At 40.1% G+C, this 15,288-nt stretch overlaps 1 protein-coding gene across 1 annotated transcript; it reads left to right on the top strand.

The window, feature by feature from the left end:
• Positions 1–3,442: 3,442 nt before the first annotated feature.
• Positions 3,443–3,967, top strand: LOC138894183 (uncharacterized). The gene has a single exon (XM_070178864.1). The coding sequence runs from the start codon at positions 3,443–3,445 to the stop codon at positions 3,965–3,967; it is 525 nt and encodes a 174-aa protein (XP_070034965.1).
• Positions 3,968–15,288: the final 11,321 nt, after the last annotated feature.

The following is a 15,288-nucleotide window of genomic DNA, read 5'->3' as shown; positions in this document are numbered from 1 at the left end:
ACTCTGCTGGGGATTTACACTTAGGCTCTTACCATATTGAACTTGGTTTATGTGGATTGCTTTCTTTGTTACATGCACATACCTTCCCCTACTCACCTTGATTTGTTTAAATCTGCTACGACATGCACATCCCTTCCTACTCACGTTTATTTGTTTAAATCTGCTATGACATGCACATCCCTTCCTCCTATTCATCTTTACTTGTTATGACCGCTCTTTTATCTTGTCAAAATTGCTATATCATTCCTACTTCCTTACTTACTTTATTACATTTTTTCATATATTCTACGAACTAACTGACTTCATCCTTTTGTCTTTCTTTTCTATTCTTTCCATGATTACTTTTGCTATCTTATTTACTTCTTTTATATATTTTATCATGCAAATAATTGACAACGTGTTATTATATCTGCATAAAGCATGCTCCACATCATACTCCACTCGTGCCAATTATAAACATAGCGACGCTTGATGAGTGTCCGCGCTTTTCCAAAACTACTCTTTTAAAATCGAAAAGGCTTATTTGCGGTAGACTATTCGATCAGCGGTGCAATCGACGATCCCGTGCCTTTCCCTCTCAAGTTGTCCACTTGAGAGTACCAGTCTAGAACATTCTACAAACCCTACGCCAACTTAAAATGTACATGCATCATGCTAAACCTTGCACGGATTGGAGCGTTATTAACGTATCAACCCGCTAAAATAAACCTTGTCCAAAGTCCGACGGGATTTCCACAATCCCAATGGACACAATCATATTATGTGCATTTCTTGGATAAAATCAGCTAATATGTTGATCATTATTCCGTCAATAGTCAAATTTGGAGGGGGAAATGGGCTAACTTTTGTTTGTTTGCAGAAAATGGAGCACGAAGTCCCCAGGTTTAGTATGGTCCAAAACATCCCATCCTTGTTACTTGACTGGTGGAAAGACCTTGCACCTTGCAACAAGAACCATGTGAGAAGAGTATTAGGTAACCTACCATCCTTGCTAAAGATTCAGCCAAATAGGTCATTGATTGAGGCACCAAGTTATGGGATGAGAAAAGGGCCGTCTTTCGATTTGGCGACATAGAAATGACTCCTCTCCTAGAAGAAATAGGAGGCTTTGCTAAGTTGCCATGGGATAGTCCAGGATTACTAGTGCTAGAGAATCGAACCCCCTACGGTTTTCTAAAGATGCTGGGTTTCAAGAAAAATGACGAGCTGCTCTATTTAAAGAAGTCATACATCCCTTTCAAATTTATTTACGAACGGTATGGGCATAGCAAGTCATATCGTCTTTATCATGATGCACTTGCCATTACTTCCTTGGGTTGGATGCACCGCCGGGTTTATGTGTTCATCGTCTGCTTCTTGGGGTTGTTGATATTTCCAATTCAAGTGGAAGGATCCATACTCGCATAGCCATAGTCGCTAGGACATTGATAGAAGGCATCGAAGGACAAACTTATAACATCGTCCCTATGATTTTAGCTGAAATATACCACGCTCTAGATCAATGCAAGTAGGGATTTGGACACTTCGAAGGTTGTAATTTGTTACTACATGTTTGGCTATTGGAACACTTTCAGAGAGGATAATATCGTCAAGATATTCTGTGACGGCCGTTGAATGACCACATAGCTTACCATTACCCAAAGAAAATGACATTTATCCCAGACAGGTTTGCACAACCTGAAAATGCTGTAAGTTTGGTGCGTTTCTTTAGCGATCTGACAGACGAGCAAGTACTTTGGATATTTGAGTGGTTTCCTAGCAGTGAGTTCATCATCAGGTCAAGAGAGACTACTCATTTGGTACTGATAGGGTTGCGAGGCATCTATCCTTATGCTCCAATTAGAGTAATGAGACAAGCGGGAAGAAAACAGATCATACATCGGGTTTCCAACATGGTCCAATACAATGCAGATTTCAAAGGGGACGTCATTCCATTCAAGTTCGAAGCGCAACATATGTGGAACCAGAAGATCATTGTGGAAAAAGAACCCATTGAGCCTGAGGATCATGTGTACTTCTATCCATCATGGTTGGTGGACAATATAGCGGGAGACGTCAAGGCAGGAGTCAATCTGAAAGATAGGATCATAGATGACGCAGTTGAGGCACATGTTAAGTATAGAAGGCTGCGCAAAAGGGTTTTCGAGTGTGAAGCTAAACATTAGGAACAACACAAAGTGAATGTGGAGGCAATAAAAGAAAGGAAAGAAATTGCCACTAAGTCAACAAAGAGGTTGGAATACTTGGAATAAGGATTGATGGAGCTTGAAGGAAAGATGAGGAAGAGACTCTCAGATTGTCAAGGCACGGATGGCTGCGAAGGAGGGCATCTAGCAAAGGCTTACTTACTGTTGGATGTGCGCGATCTGGGGAACCTGATTGATGGAGTCAAAAGAGCCAAGCACGGGGAAGGTTTTTTTTTAGGGACCAAGTAGACTAGGAAATGATATGCTTTACTGCTTTCTAGCGTAGCTTTAGATTTCGATTGTAATAAGGCTAAATGCCATTAGTAACTTTATTATTATTGTTGATTTAGTAAAGGTTTGGCTCATTTTTCGCATTAATGAAATGACGCAATTATTGGCATCGATTTTCTCTAAGTCTGTGTCGCTTAGGCCTAGCTCAGGCATAATGAGATCCCCCAAATTAGGACGCGGATTATTGCATGACTTTGCAAAACATGTTTTAATACCGCAAGCATTCTTTCAATATGTTTTACTAACTTGGCTACCTTTTGTTTTGTTTTCCTTTTCTTTTGATTATCCCCATTCCCCAAGGTTGGTTCGTGCATACTGGCATCGTCAACATATCACACTAGATCCAGAGGTCCTCCACCTCCTCCTCCACCAAGCGATCCCAAAGGAAAAGGAAAATGGAAGATGGATGATTTGAGTGGTATCAGAAAAGACAATGCTACCGTGGCAGAAAACGTTGAAACCTCAGATGGTCAAAGTACTCCGGCGCAGAATGAATTAGTCTTACGTCTGGAACAGAAAATCTTGGAACTATAAGGCGAACTAGAGTAGGTCTGAAACTTGGCAAACCTTTACCTCACTCTCAATGTCCCCGACATTAACCAGCAAAATATGACTACCCAGAACCAGACACCACCACAAAACACACAAAACCAAAACCCACCACCAAATCCTCCTGCACCACAACAGTATCCCATACCTCCTCAGAACCTTCATCCTCCACCAGTACCAATTCCTCAACAACACCCTCATCATCCAGCTCAATACCCACAAACCACTACTTATCACACTCCCTATAATGCACCATAACCTACTCCTGATCCCCAAAACTAACCAATGACCACCTTTATACCCAAGTTCCCGGAGTCCACCAAAGTAATCCGATATATGTGGAAACTTTACCCCATACTCTGCAACAAGCCCTATACGTGCCCGAATGGATAGAAAAATACCTTCTCATTAAGAACATGGCAGAGGAACTCAAGAAGCTCACTGGTAAAGTTCATAATGTTGAAGTTAGTAAAGGCGTTGAAGGTTTAAACTATGAGGACCTATGTATTCAGCCGGATGTGGAACTGCCGGAGGGTTACAAACCTCCCAAGTTTGAAATGTTCGATGGGACTAGTGATCTGAAAGTGCATCTGAGAACATATTGTGACAAACTTGTAGGAGTGGGCAGGAATGAACAAATCCGTATGAAGTTGTTCATGCGAAGCCTCACAGGAGATGCTTTGTCTTGGTACATCAGTCAAGACCCGAAGAAGTGGGTTAGTTGGGTAAGCATGGCATCAGACTTCTTGGACAGATTCAGATTCAACACAGAAAATGTGCCAGACATTTTCTACATTCAAAACATAAAGAAGAAGCCAACAGAAACCTTATGCGAGTATGCTACTCGTTGGAGATCAAAAACTGCGAAGGTAAGGCCAGCACTTAAAGAAGAAAAAATGAATAAGTTCTTCGTCAGAGCTCAAGACCCACAGTATTATTAAAGGTTAATGGTAATTGAAAACCATAAAATCTCCAACATCATCAAGCTAGGAGAAAGAATAAAAGAAGGGATTAAGAGTGGGATGGTAAATTCTCCGACATCATCAGGCTACGAACAAAGCTTTGCAATTGGGAGGTATTTCGAAAAAGAAAGAAGTAGGTGTCGTAATGGTAGCCCAGGGTCCCAACTCTCCTCTCATATACCAAACACCTCCACCCACATACCAACCCTCACCCCCATATACCAACAACTTGCTACCACCTATTATGCCTATAATACTCAAACCGCATATTACCACTCTCCACCACCCGCCCACCAAAGCTACCAAAAACCACAACCAAATTTTGATCAAAGACCACCTATACAATACATCCCAATTACCAAACCCATAGACCAACTGTACGAGAGGCTAGAGGTTGCTAGTTACGTCACTCCCATTCCTACCGTTGCTATGGATAATTCTTCCCAGTGGATCAATCCCATAAAAAACATGTTCATATCATTCAGACATGAAGGGTCATACCATTGATGAGTGCCGCACATTAAAATATATAATTCGGACATTGATCGACACTAAGGTCATACAGGCAAAGGAAGTTGCACCAAATGTTTGTAACAATCTTCTCCCGGATCATAGATGTGAGGGAGTGAATGTTATAGAGACAGATGAAGAATGGGACTCGGAGGGGTCGATAGGACTCATTCGATAGGTGGATGCTCCTAAAACGTCTCCAGTCACCCTCATGCCAGTTGTGGTCCAAACCCAGGCGTTGTTTTAGTTGAAGTATCTACACCTTTCATCATGATGGTGGCTCACACGCCATCATACTAGTCTGATTCCATCCCATGGGACTATGCTGCGGAAGCATGAAGAAAAGGAAAAGCGAAAATAGAGAAAACAGGGCAGCACAAGGTATGACTAGAACTGGCCGAGTTTACACACCTGAGAACCTGGGAGGAACAAGCAAGCAAGTTGCATCTAAGCCGCCTATTGTCGATATTGGAAATGATGATCTTTGGAGAAAGGTGCAAGCAAGAGAGTACTCTGTTGTTGACCACTTGAACAAAAATCCCGCTTAGATATCCATCTTGTCACTGCTGCAAAACCCAGACACACACAGGAATGCTTTGATGAAGATGTTGAGTGAAGCTTATGTACCCACCAACATCACTAATGGGGAGATGGCTAACATGGTCGGACAGGTATTGAAGAGTCACAGAATCACCTTTTATGAAGATGAATTACCACCAAAAGGATTGAGTCACAACAGGGCACTACACGTCACACTGCGATTTGAGGATAAATTCATCGCTAGGGTCCTAATATGGGGGTTCAAGTCTCAACATAGGCCCACTGACTACTCTGAAGAGATTAGGTAAAGGCTTGCATGAGAGACAGATGGGAAGCATGAATGTGAAAGAATTTAATGGATCTCAGAGATCTACCATTGGAGAGATCAACCTCAATCTATATATGGGCCCAACTTGGTTTGATGTCGAGTTTCAGTTGTTGGATATATCTGCTACTTACAACCTATTATTGGGACTACCATAGATACATGATGCTGGTGCAATGGCTTCAACCTTGCTTCATGCTGTGAAATTTGAGTAGAATCATCAGGAGATGATCATTCATGGAGATGGAAGTAACCCCATCTACACCAATCAGACTGTTCGAGTCATCGAAAATAGAAAGAAGCTGGGTGAGAAACATACCAACGCATTGAGCGAGACAACGCAATTTAAAAGGGCCGATGGTAGAGCCACAAGATAGAAAGTATACTGCTATGGACAGGGTATGCACCCGGCAAGGGTCTCGGCAAAAATCTCGAAGGGATCACCAAACCCGAACAACCACAGTGGCATGGCACAACTTTTGGACTCAGATATGAATACACATGGCAGGAGTACCTGGATTGGTCACCACCATGGCGTGGTCCTTATTATCCACTGGAACAACCGGTACCACCTCTGTACCAGACATTCCATCAAGCTCACATGATGTGGGGATCTGAGGAAGATGAAGTTTTAGTGGGCATGAGGAAGTTGTTTCTAGATGAAGAGGATATGGACTATAGTGCAATAATTGAGGAGGAGGAGGAGGAGGAAGACATTAAATTTCAGACCATGGAGAAAGGAGTTATTCTCAAGAACTGGACTGCTGCACCATCCCGGGCCCGTCGAGTTCCTTAGTAGCCTGGCAAATTAGCATGAATAAAAAATTAGTTTTGAGCATTTGAGACATTTTTCAGTATTTTGTTTTGAAATAATTGCTCGAGTCATTGAGCCGTACTTGTTGACGTTTTAAGATTTTATTAATGCATTACTACTTTTCGTATTTGTTATTAATCTTTACATTTTCTTTTTCAGCATTATTGTTACTTAACCCGATGAACCTACGACTGTGACATGTAATGAGATAACGCGACATAAGGATAGTGATTCAAACGATATGTAAAATGATATAATACCTAAGAAAATCATCAGAGAAGTGGAAAACATTGAAAATAAACCAAAGTCTAATTTGGAGGACACTGAGACCGTTAACTTAGGGGATTCCGAAACGGTCAAGGAAACACGTATAAGCATTCATCTATCACCATCAGATAAGGAAAAGTACATCAGATTCCTAAAAGAATATGAAGATATCTTTGCGTGGTCCTACCACGATATGACTGGTTTGAGCATATCTATAGTGGCTGACATGCTACCCACTAATCCCATGTGTCTACCGGTAAAGTAGAAGCTCAAAAAGTTCAAGCCGGATCTGAGTTTGAAGATAAAAGAGGAGGTCACCAAGTAAATCAAATCCAAGGTTCTTAGAGTGGTCGAATACCCGACTTCGTTGGCCAAAATTGTACCAATTCCGAAGAAATATAGGAAAGTTAGAGTATGTGTTGATTACCGAGATCTAAACAGAGCAAGTCCCAAAGATGATTTCCTGTTGCCCAATATACACATACTGATTGACAATTGTGCCTAGCATGAACTCCAATCCTTTGTGGATTATTTCGCATGATACCATCAGATCTGGATGGATGAAGGGGATGCTGAAAAGATGGCCTTCATCACACCATGGGGGATATACTATTACAAAATGATGCCATTTGGTTTGAAGAACGCTAGAGCCACCTACATGATAGCCATGACAACTATCTTCCACGACAAGATACACAAGGAAATAGAGGTGTACGTGGATGACGTTATCATCAAATCTAAAAGGAGTTCGGATCATATAGCAGACTTGAAAACGTTTTTCGACTGGCTTCAAAAATACAATTTGAAGTTGAATCCTGCCCAATATGCCTTCGGAGTCCCTGCGGGAAAATTGTTAGGATTCATCGTCAGTCACCGAGGGATTGAGTTGGACCCATCAAAGGTCAAAGCTATCCAAGACCTACCACCTCCAAAGAATAATAAAGATGTGATAAGCTTTTTAGGGCGTCTCAATTACATCAGCCGCTTCATAGAATATTCAATTGTGATATGTGAGCCAATCTTCAGGATGCTGAGGAAAGATGTTGCAACAAGTTGGACTGAAGAATGCCTGAAAGCCTTCGACAAAATCAAGGAGTATATATCTAAACCACATGTTCTGGTCCCACTAGAACTAGGAAGGCCTCCGCTGCTTTTTTATTTCCATATTGGATGGAGCTTTTGGTTGTGTTTTGGGACAACATGATGAAACTAGAAGAAAAGAGCACGTGATATATTATCTGAGCAAAAAATTCACGCCTTACGAAGCCTGATACTCTTTGATGGAATGCACCTGTTGTGCTCTGACGTGGATACCTCAGAAATTGAGGCATTATTTTTGTGCATACACTACATATCTCATATCAAGTATGGATCCGATAACATACATCTTTCAGAAACCCATGCTTTCGGGTAAGTTAGCAAAGAGGAAAATATTGTTGAGCGATTTTGGCATCGTCTATGTAACTCCGAAGGCAGTCAAAGGGCAAGAATTGGTAGATCATCTAGCAGAAAATCCGGTAAACGAAGAATACAAACCATTGAAAACGTATTTTCCTGATGAGGAGGTATCATGCAATGTCATTGTACTACTCATGGATTTAATAATCAACTGCCCATATGATTTTTATTGCTCATCTAGATAGCATGTCTATAAGGATAAAACTATATAAAATCAATGTCAATCGCCGACTATTAGATATCATGCTTCTAGGACTCTGTCACCTGCCTAACGAAATTGTCTATAAAATTAGCGTTGGTAGTTCATGGTTCTGGAGTCGTTTCTCTACCTTTTGCGAACAATCTAAAAATCATGCCTATAGGTTTTTGTAATTTGCAAATTCGTTGCCTGTATATTGCTAAAATCAGAATCACTTAGAAACCATGTCTCTAGGACTTATAATGATTTATTATGTACGTTAGCCTAAAATGCAGCATTGCCTGTTTGATATTGGAATCATATAGAGATCATGCCTATAGGACCAAAAGATTCTGAATCTCAAGTTCGAAACGTTTTATTGCTTAATTTGAAAATCAGTCTGCGTGCTTCTCTGTTTATGTGTGGTGGCGAACATGAGCCACTCTTTGCTATTATGTGTAGTCCTCTTTGTTTTTGAATGCCCGATTAATTTTATCATTTTTTAGCAGCCTAAGTAAATCTAGAACCACCCAAATAGAAGTCCAAAGCCTCCTGGAACATAGCATGGGACGAGTAGTGCACGCATAGGATGCGACTTGGAATTGAATTTGAACGCTTTAGGTAAACAACTTCAGCATAATAATCGGGTAGCAGGAGATGATAGTTTGTGCCCGCTGAATAATATGAGCAACTCCAATCTAAAAGGAGTTGTGAAGTATTATTTATGTTGCACGGGATGATCCTTTAGGCTAAAAAACTTAGGACCCCCTTTCCTTTATACGCTTATCCATTTAACATATACCAATGTAGTGGTATCCTTATAATCATTAAAGATTAGTACCAATTCCCTTTGTGATATAATAAAATTCTTTGACTTTTTATAATTATTTGTTTATTTAATCACCTAGCCTAATCCACATAGTTTTAAGTTCGGTCGGGACCCACAGTTGTGGACCTCGAAGAGTGCCTAACACCTTCTCTTTGAGGTAATTTGAGCTCTTACACGATCTTTGGTGGTGTTGACTAGTCAAACAGAGTTATTTGCATAATAGGTGCCCTAACGTACCTTAAAGACATTAGGTGGAGACTTTTCTCTTTTAATACCCTTATTGAAAAGAGTTTTCACACGTCGAAGCCCGATTTCGCGAGAAAAAGGGGTGCGACACCCGCTCCCGAACAGTAGCAACCAAGGCTGGTGCATGCCTAGCCAAATCACTAAACATGATCGCATACTCTGATACGGTCATAGAACCGTGGCACAACTGCTCAAACTGTGCACGCCATGCATCTATGAGACTATGGGGGATATACTCCCTCAAGAACATATCTGAGAACTGAGTCCAAGTGAGTGAAGCTGCCTCGGCCGGACTACCCAACTCGTATGCTAGCCACCACTGATAGGCTGCTCCTCTAAGCTGGAACGTATTGAAAGAAACCCTACTAGACTCTGCAACACCCATAGTACGGAGGATACGGTGGAACTCCTCAAAAAAACCCCGGGCATCCTCTGACGCCAAGCCATTTAAAGTAGAAGGGTGGTACTTCTTGTACCTCTCGAGCCTGAGCTGCTCCCCCTCAAAAATGGCTGCCTTAACCTCGGGCTGATCTAGAGCTATCGGCTACATCGGTATGACCTCAGGAACCTGGTCCACCTAGACACGCTGCTATGGGCTACGGGCGGTGGGAGTCTATGCTCCTTCCCCGACCTGAGATGTGGCAGGATCAAGTGGTATCAATCCTGCCAGAGCCAACGTGCTGAACATACTCAAAAACTGGGCAAGAGTCTCCTAGAAGGCTGGTGCAGTAACAGACATCTCATGAACCTGCCCTCCAACTGGAGCTACTAATGTCTCCTCTATAGCAGTTCGTTCGGGTGCTTAGGCTGCACCACATGGACTTCCTCGACCTCTACCCTGACCCCGACCTCTCGCAGCTCTAGCAGGGGGCGTTGATGTCTTATCATCTGATCCAGCTATACGTGTCCTTACCATCTGTGAGAGAATAGAAAGACAAGAATTTAGAATCTGAAGTCAAAATCTCGCACGATAAGAAATCAATGAAGTGAATATTTTCCTAACAATTCCATAGCCTCCCGCAGATAAGTACAAATGTCTCTATACCGATCCGCGAGACTCTACTAAACCTTTTTGTGACTTATAACACATATGAACTTAGAGCTCTGATATCAACTTGTCACGACCCCAATTCCCCTTAGTGGGGTATCGTAACGGCATCTAGTCTCTAAGATTAGGTAAGCCTGAACAATATGAGGAAACATTTAATAAGAGATTAAAACTTGAACATCCCAACAATTTCATAAAAAGAGTCTACCAAAACGCAATACATAAAATCCCAAAACCTGGTGAGATATAAGTCACAAGCTTTATGTACAGTATCGAATAATCTAATACATCACTGTCTATCAAAATATAAAGAAATAAGGGAAGAACAGAATAAAAGGGGACTCTGAGGCATGCGGTCGCGGGCAGGTGTACCTTGAATTCTCTAAGCGGCAACACAACGTACTAATATCGAGGCTGGTAAGATGCACCCGATTTGCACAAAGACATATGCAGAGGTATAGTATGAGTACACCACAACGGTACCCACTATGTGCCAAGCCTAACCCCGATAGAGTAGTGACGAGGTCAGGTCATGGCCCTATTGGAAATAATAGGAAATAAGGCAGAAGATATAATAATTAAATGAAATTAATGAGAAGTGAACAATGAGAAATTACAGAAAGATAACAACACATCTAATAGAGTTAAACAACATGGACGCTCCCGAGGTACCACTTTCTAGTCCCAAAGGTAAATATGCAACAGGGGCGCTTGTAGATACCCAATTTTGCCCTCCTATATATTTCAAATAATATGCATACTTTCAAAATATCATTTTTACATTATTATTAATTTACAAGATTTACACAAGGATTTTCTATAATTTTCCATAATTTTAGAGTTTTAAAATTAATTTTTATTGCATTAATTAACATAAAAATTCAGTAATCACTCTTTTAAATTATTTGTGATGAGTTAATCACCTAAAATTATTATTTGCATCCCTAATACATTTTTTGAAATATTTGTACACCATTTTTTATATAATTACAATGGGTTTTTTTAGGCTATTTGCAGAAATTTGCAATAATAGCCTACATTTTGCATTCTTATTGCAATTGATATTTCATTTATGGTCAAAATAATATCTTACATTTTTTATAATCTCCTATTATTGTAAAAATATTAATTTTCATAAGTAACATTTTTATATATTTATTTAGCTATTTATTTAAATTATTTTTCTTTTAATTTCTATTTTTAAAAGCTGGCCCAATAGTGAGTCAAATTTTCGGACCAAACCAGCCCAATACACTAACCCAATAAACCCAGCCCAAAACGGTCATGACTCGCCAAGCCAACCCCAACCAACCCCTCTTTAAAATCCTGGCTGTTGATCTCTAAGATTAACGTCCCACATTTAATCCCCCCTTTTAAATCACCCAACCCCAAACCCCTAATCATATTTCCTCTAAAATCCGTCGCCCTAAAACTCTCCCCCTCTCTGAAGAACCCTAATCGCTGCCTCTCTAAACCCCTCTCCTAATCCCTCTTCTAACGGGATTCCCCTCTCATTTACTTACCATATTTGTGTGTTTCCGCTACTGGTTGATTCTCTATGGTATTACATAGTACTTGCCTAAACATGGCAAGTACTACTTCTTCAATTTTGTCTGATTGATTCCTATCTCTTGAATCTGGACCATATTTCATCTAAACACGTTCTATTCTACATTGTGTGAGTCCGATTTTGTTTGTATTTTGCTGATTTACACTTTCCCTAAAAATTAGGGTTTACCAGATTTTCTCTCTTAAATTGATTTCAAATTGATTTGCATGTTTATTTTCCTTGTTTGTTGTTTAAATTATTCTCTCTCCTTATATGTTTGCTCGGTTTTTGACTACTATACAAACCCCTCCTTATTTTCCCTTCTGTGACAGACTTTTGAGGAAATCCATTTCTTCATTAAAATTTTGAGGTTTTTGCTACTCTCTTGCTTGGCATTCTGTATTGGCCGGCTGAAAGCCAAGGCCATTAGCACTGCCCTAAGTAGAAGCTCTTGGGAACTTTGACGCAATAGGGATTCTAGATTTTCTATTTTTCGCTTAACTGGTGAGTCACTATACTTAGCAATTTCGTTCCTAGTCATCTATGGTTTGTATACATTTTCATTCCTGAAATTGGTCAGTTCAGTGTATTTTCTGGATTGCTTTTGCGTGTAATTCTGTTTGCTTTCCTCAACTCTTCAGTTATCTTTAGCCTTTATCTTCAAGCATGCTTAAACCTGGTTCTATTAAGTTCTGACCAGTCAATGTGTTAGAAATTATTACTGTTTGGGACCCTTATACTTGTTATCATTTCTGGTGTTTAATTTAGTCTTTTGCTATCAATCTTGTTATTTGAATATGCCTCACTAGCGTAATTTGTACTTCTTTAGTCGACTAGTTGATTGAGTTAAAAAGCATGAATATGTACCCCCACTGTATGGCACAAGCATGTTTCCCCTCATATTATGAATTTCTGTATTGATGACTTGCCTATCTGACATGTTTTGACCCTGCTCTCAATTAGTATGCCCTTTAGTATGTTTAACCCCCTCCCTGATTCACCAGTAGTTACAATATGCTTTTCTCATGTCTAAATGCTGCCCTATTGCCAAATTAGCATGACTGTTTCATAACATCATGACTTACACAATCTGGACCTTCTTTATGTAAATAGTCTATTGTGTCAATGCTAGAATACCTACATGTGCTACTTAACATGAGCTTACTTTTCACTTTGTACTGAATTTCTATGATGCCTGTCTTGCATACATAATGTGTTTTAATGTTATAAGACCTTTTCCCTCAACTGTGATCTTGCTTCCGTGCTAATATGCTCCCCAGTATGTCTTAATCCCCTATTCCTTCAATGATTGCTTGGACTGCCATAATGTATGCTCCCTATCATGTTTTAATGCAATCTTGCCTCCTGATGAGAATTAACATGTTTGTCTTGTGATGCTGAGATCTATACTTAGCCTAAATCGGACTTCTTAGGTCCCAACCTGTTAGTGTTGATTTTTTGTCAAACTATGCAAACTTGTTCCTTCCCCTAATTCTCCTAATATGTGTTTGTGATGTGCTACTTTGCCAAATGTTGAAGTTTTACTGAATAAGTCTTGTGACCTACTTGACTGGCTATTCTTTATGCTCAACTTGGCTATGTCTGCTTTAGGATATGAATGTATCCCCTAACTTCTGTCCACCCTCCTTACTTGCAACTTATGTTATTCTAAACTATTCATTCATAGCCGACTGAAAGCCAAGGCTACCTAGGTTCTATTGTTGGCCTCCCTAATGTGAGCACTGCTTCGGGTCCAATTGAGACTCTTGTGAACTCTAACACACTAGGGCTTGGTCCTTAGTCAATCCCTCAATCTTAAACTGTTCCCATTCACTCTACTTCCCCTTGTTATGTGTTTTGTGCTTGAATTGGCTGATTTAAATGGTGCAACATTTGGTGCCATGGTTCAGTAACTGGTTCTGGACTCCTCTATGGATCCCTGAGTCGTGTATTGAATATGGCTCTTTATTGAAGGCCTGTGTATGCTGTGTAAGAGCTATTGAGGGCCCATCAATGCTGGGTATTTACTTGTTTTATTTTGGCCTATTGTGGGCATGTTCACTGTTATGTAAAATTGTTACTCATTACTGGGCCTGTAATAATCTTTGTATAAACAATTGGGGTTGTTAGTAAAAGGGAATGGGGTAGATTCTAATATTTACCTACAACAGGTAGATAGCATGCCTCTAGGACTTAATAATATGTTTTCTATATGTGTCATTCACTCTCTACGCACACTGTAGAAATCATGCCATTAGAAAAAGCACACACTCACTACTTGTCTACTAGCAAAGCATGAGCTCAAATGCCTCCTTTATCCTTGTTGCTACATGTTATTAGAAAACCTGCCCATAGGAAATAAATATCGTTGAACTTTCCTTCGATTTGCATCGCTGCAGTATATCCATTAAAGATCATGCCTATAGGATTTTAATCATCTAATTTGTTATTTTATCGCACTGTTCACCTAGAAAACACGCCTATACGGTTAAAGTATAACAATAAAATCATCTCCAAGTGCTAATCGTTAAAGATCCTGCCTATGGGATACCACAATTTGCCTTAATAACTGCTAATAATGCCCCTCTCAACATTGTTTATTGTTCACTTAGACCACTATCAAAAGCGTGAGTAATTCTTGGTTTCTCCCGATAGATTCCATTGTCGTTACTACATAAATCATTTAGACGCAATATCTACAGGTTTTAATAACTGGAAATCTGCAATTTCAACAATCAATATACGACAATTGTACAATCTTGTCTATGGGCAACGCTTGGTTTCTGAAACTTCTTTCATGCCTTAACGCATTATCAAATAGAAATCATGTCTATAGGTATTTAAGTTCTTAATTCTGAAATGCTTAACATACAATTTGTCTTGCGTGCATTTGTTACTTAAGTGTGGAGGCAAACTTGAGCCTTGACTGCCTATATGTGAAGTCCAATGTGTTTTGTATGTCGCCTAGTTTTGAGATTTCTGAGCAGTCTAAGTGAGGTCTACAACCATCCAAAGTAAAGGTCCAATACCTCCTGGACTATAGGTATGGGACGGGTAGTGCACGCATAGGTACGACCTATAATTGAATTAGAACGCTTTTAGGTAATAACGTTAACATAGTAATCGGGTTGCAGGAGATGATAGTTTGTGCCCGCTGGATAATATGAGTAACACCCCATCTTGAGGGAGTTACGAAGTACTATTTATGTTCCACGGAGTGATCCTTTAGGCTAAAAAACTTAGGACCCCCCCCTCCTCTGGATATGTTGTTATTAGATCTAAATAGCTGTATCGTTATATTCGCACTAAGATCTGTATTAATCATGTTGTAATAAAGTTCTTCGACTTCTAAATTCCCTTTGTTTATTTGATCACCTAGCTTAATCGTAATCCACATAATCTTAAGTTCGGCAGGGACCCACAGTTGTGAACCTCGAGGAGTGCCTAACACCTTCTCTTCGAGGTAACTTGAGCCCTTACCCGAGCTTTGGTGGCGTTGACTAGTCAAACAGAGTTATCTGCATAATAGGTGCCCT

The sequence above is a fragment of the Nicotiana tomentosiformis genome, chromosome 6 (assembly GCF_000390325.3).
Source record: "Nicotiana tomentosiformis chromosome 6, ASM39032v3, whole genome shotgun sequence".
NCBI lineage: Eukaryota > Viridiplantae > Streptophyta > Magnoliopsida > Solanales > Solanaceae > Nicotiana > Nicotiana tomentosiformis.
Note: the sequence above shows the minus strand (reverse complement) of the source record. Positions and strands in the feature narration are given on the sequence as shown.

Excerpts from the sequence above, each read along its gene's own strand:
- LOC138894183 (XM_070178864.1), top strand. The coding sequence starts at position 3,443 with ATGGCAGAGGAACTCAAGAAGCTCACTGGTAAAGTTCATAATGTTGAA.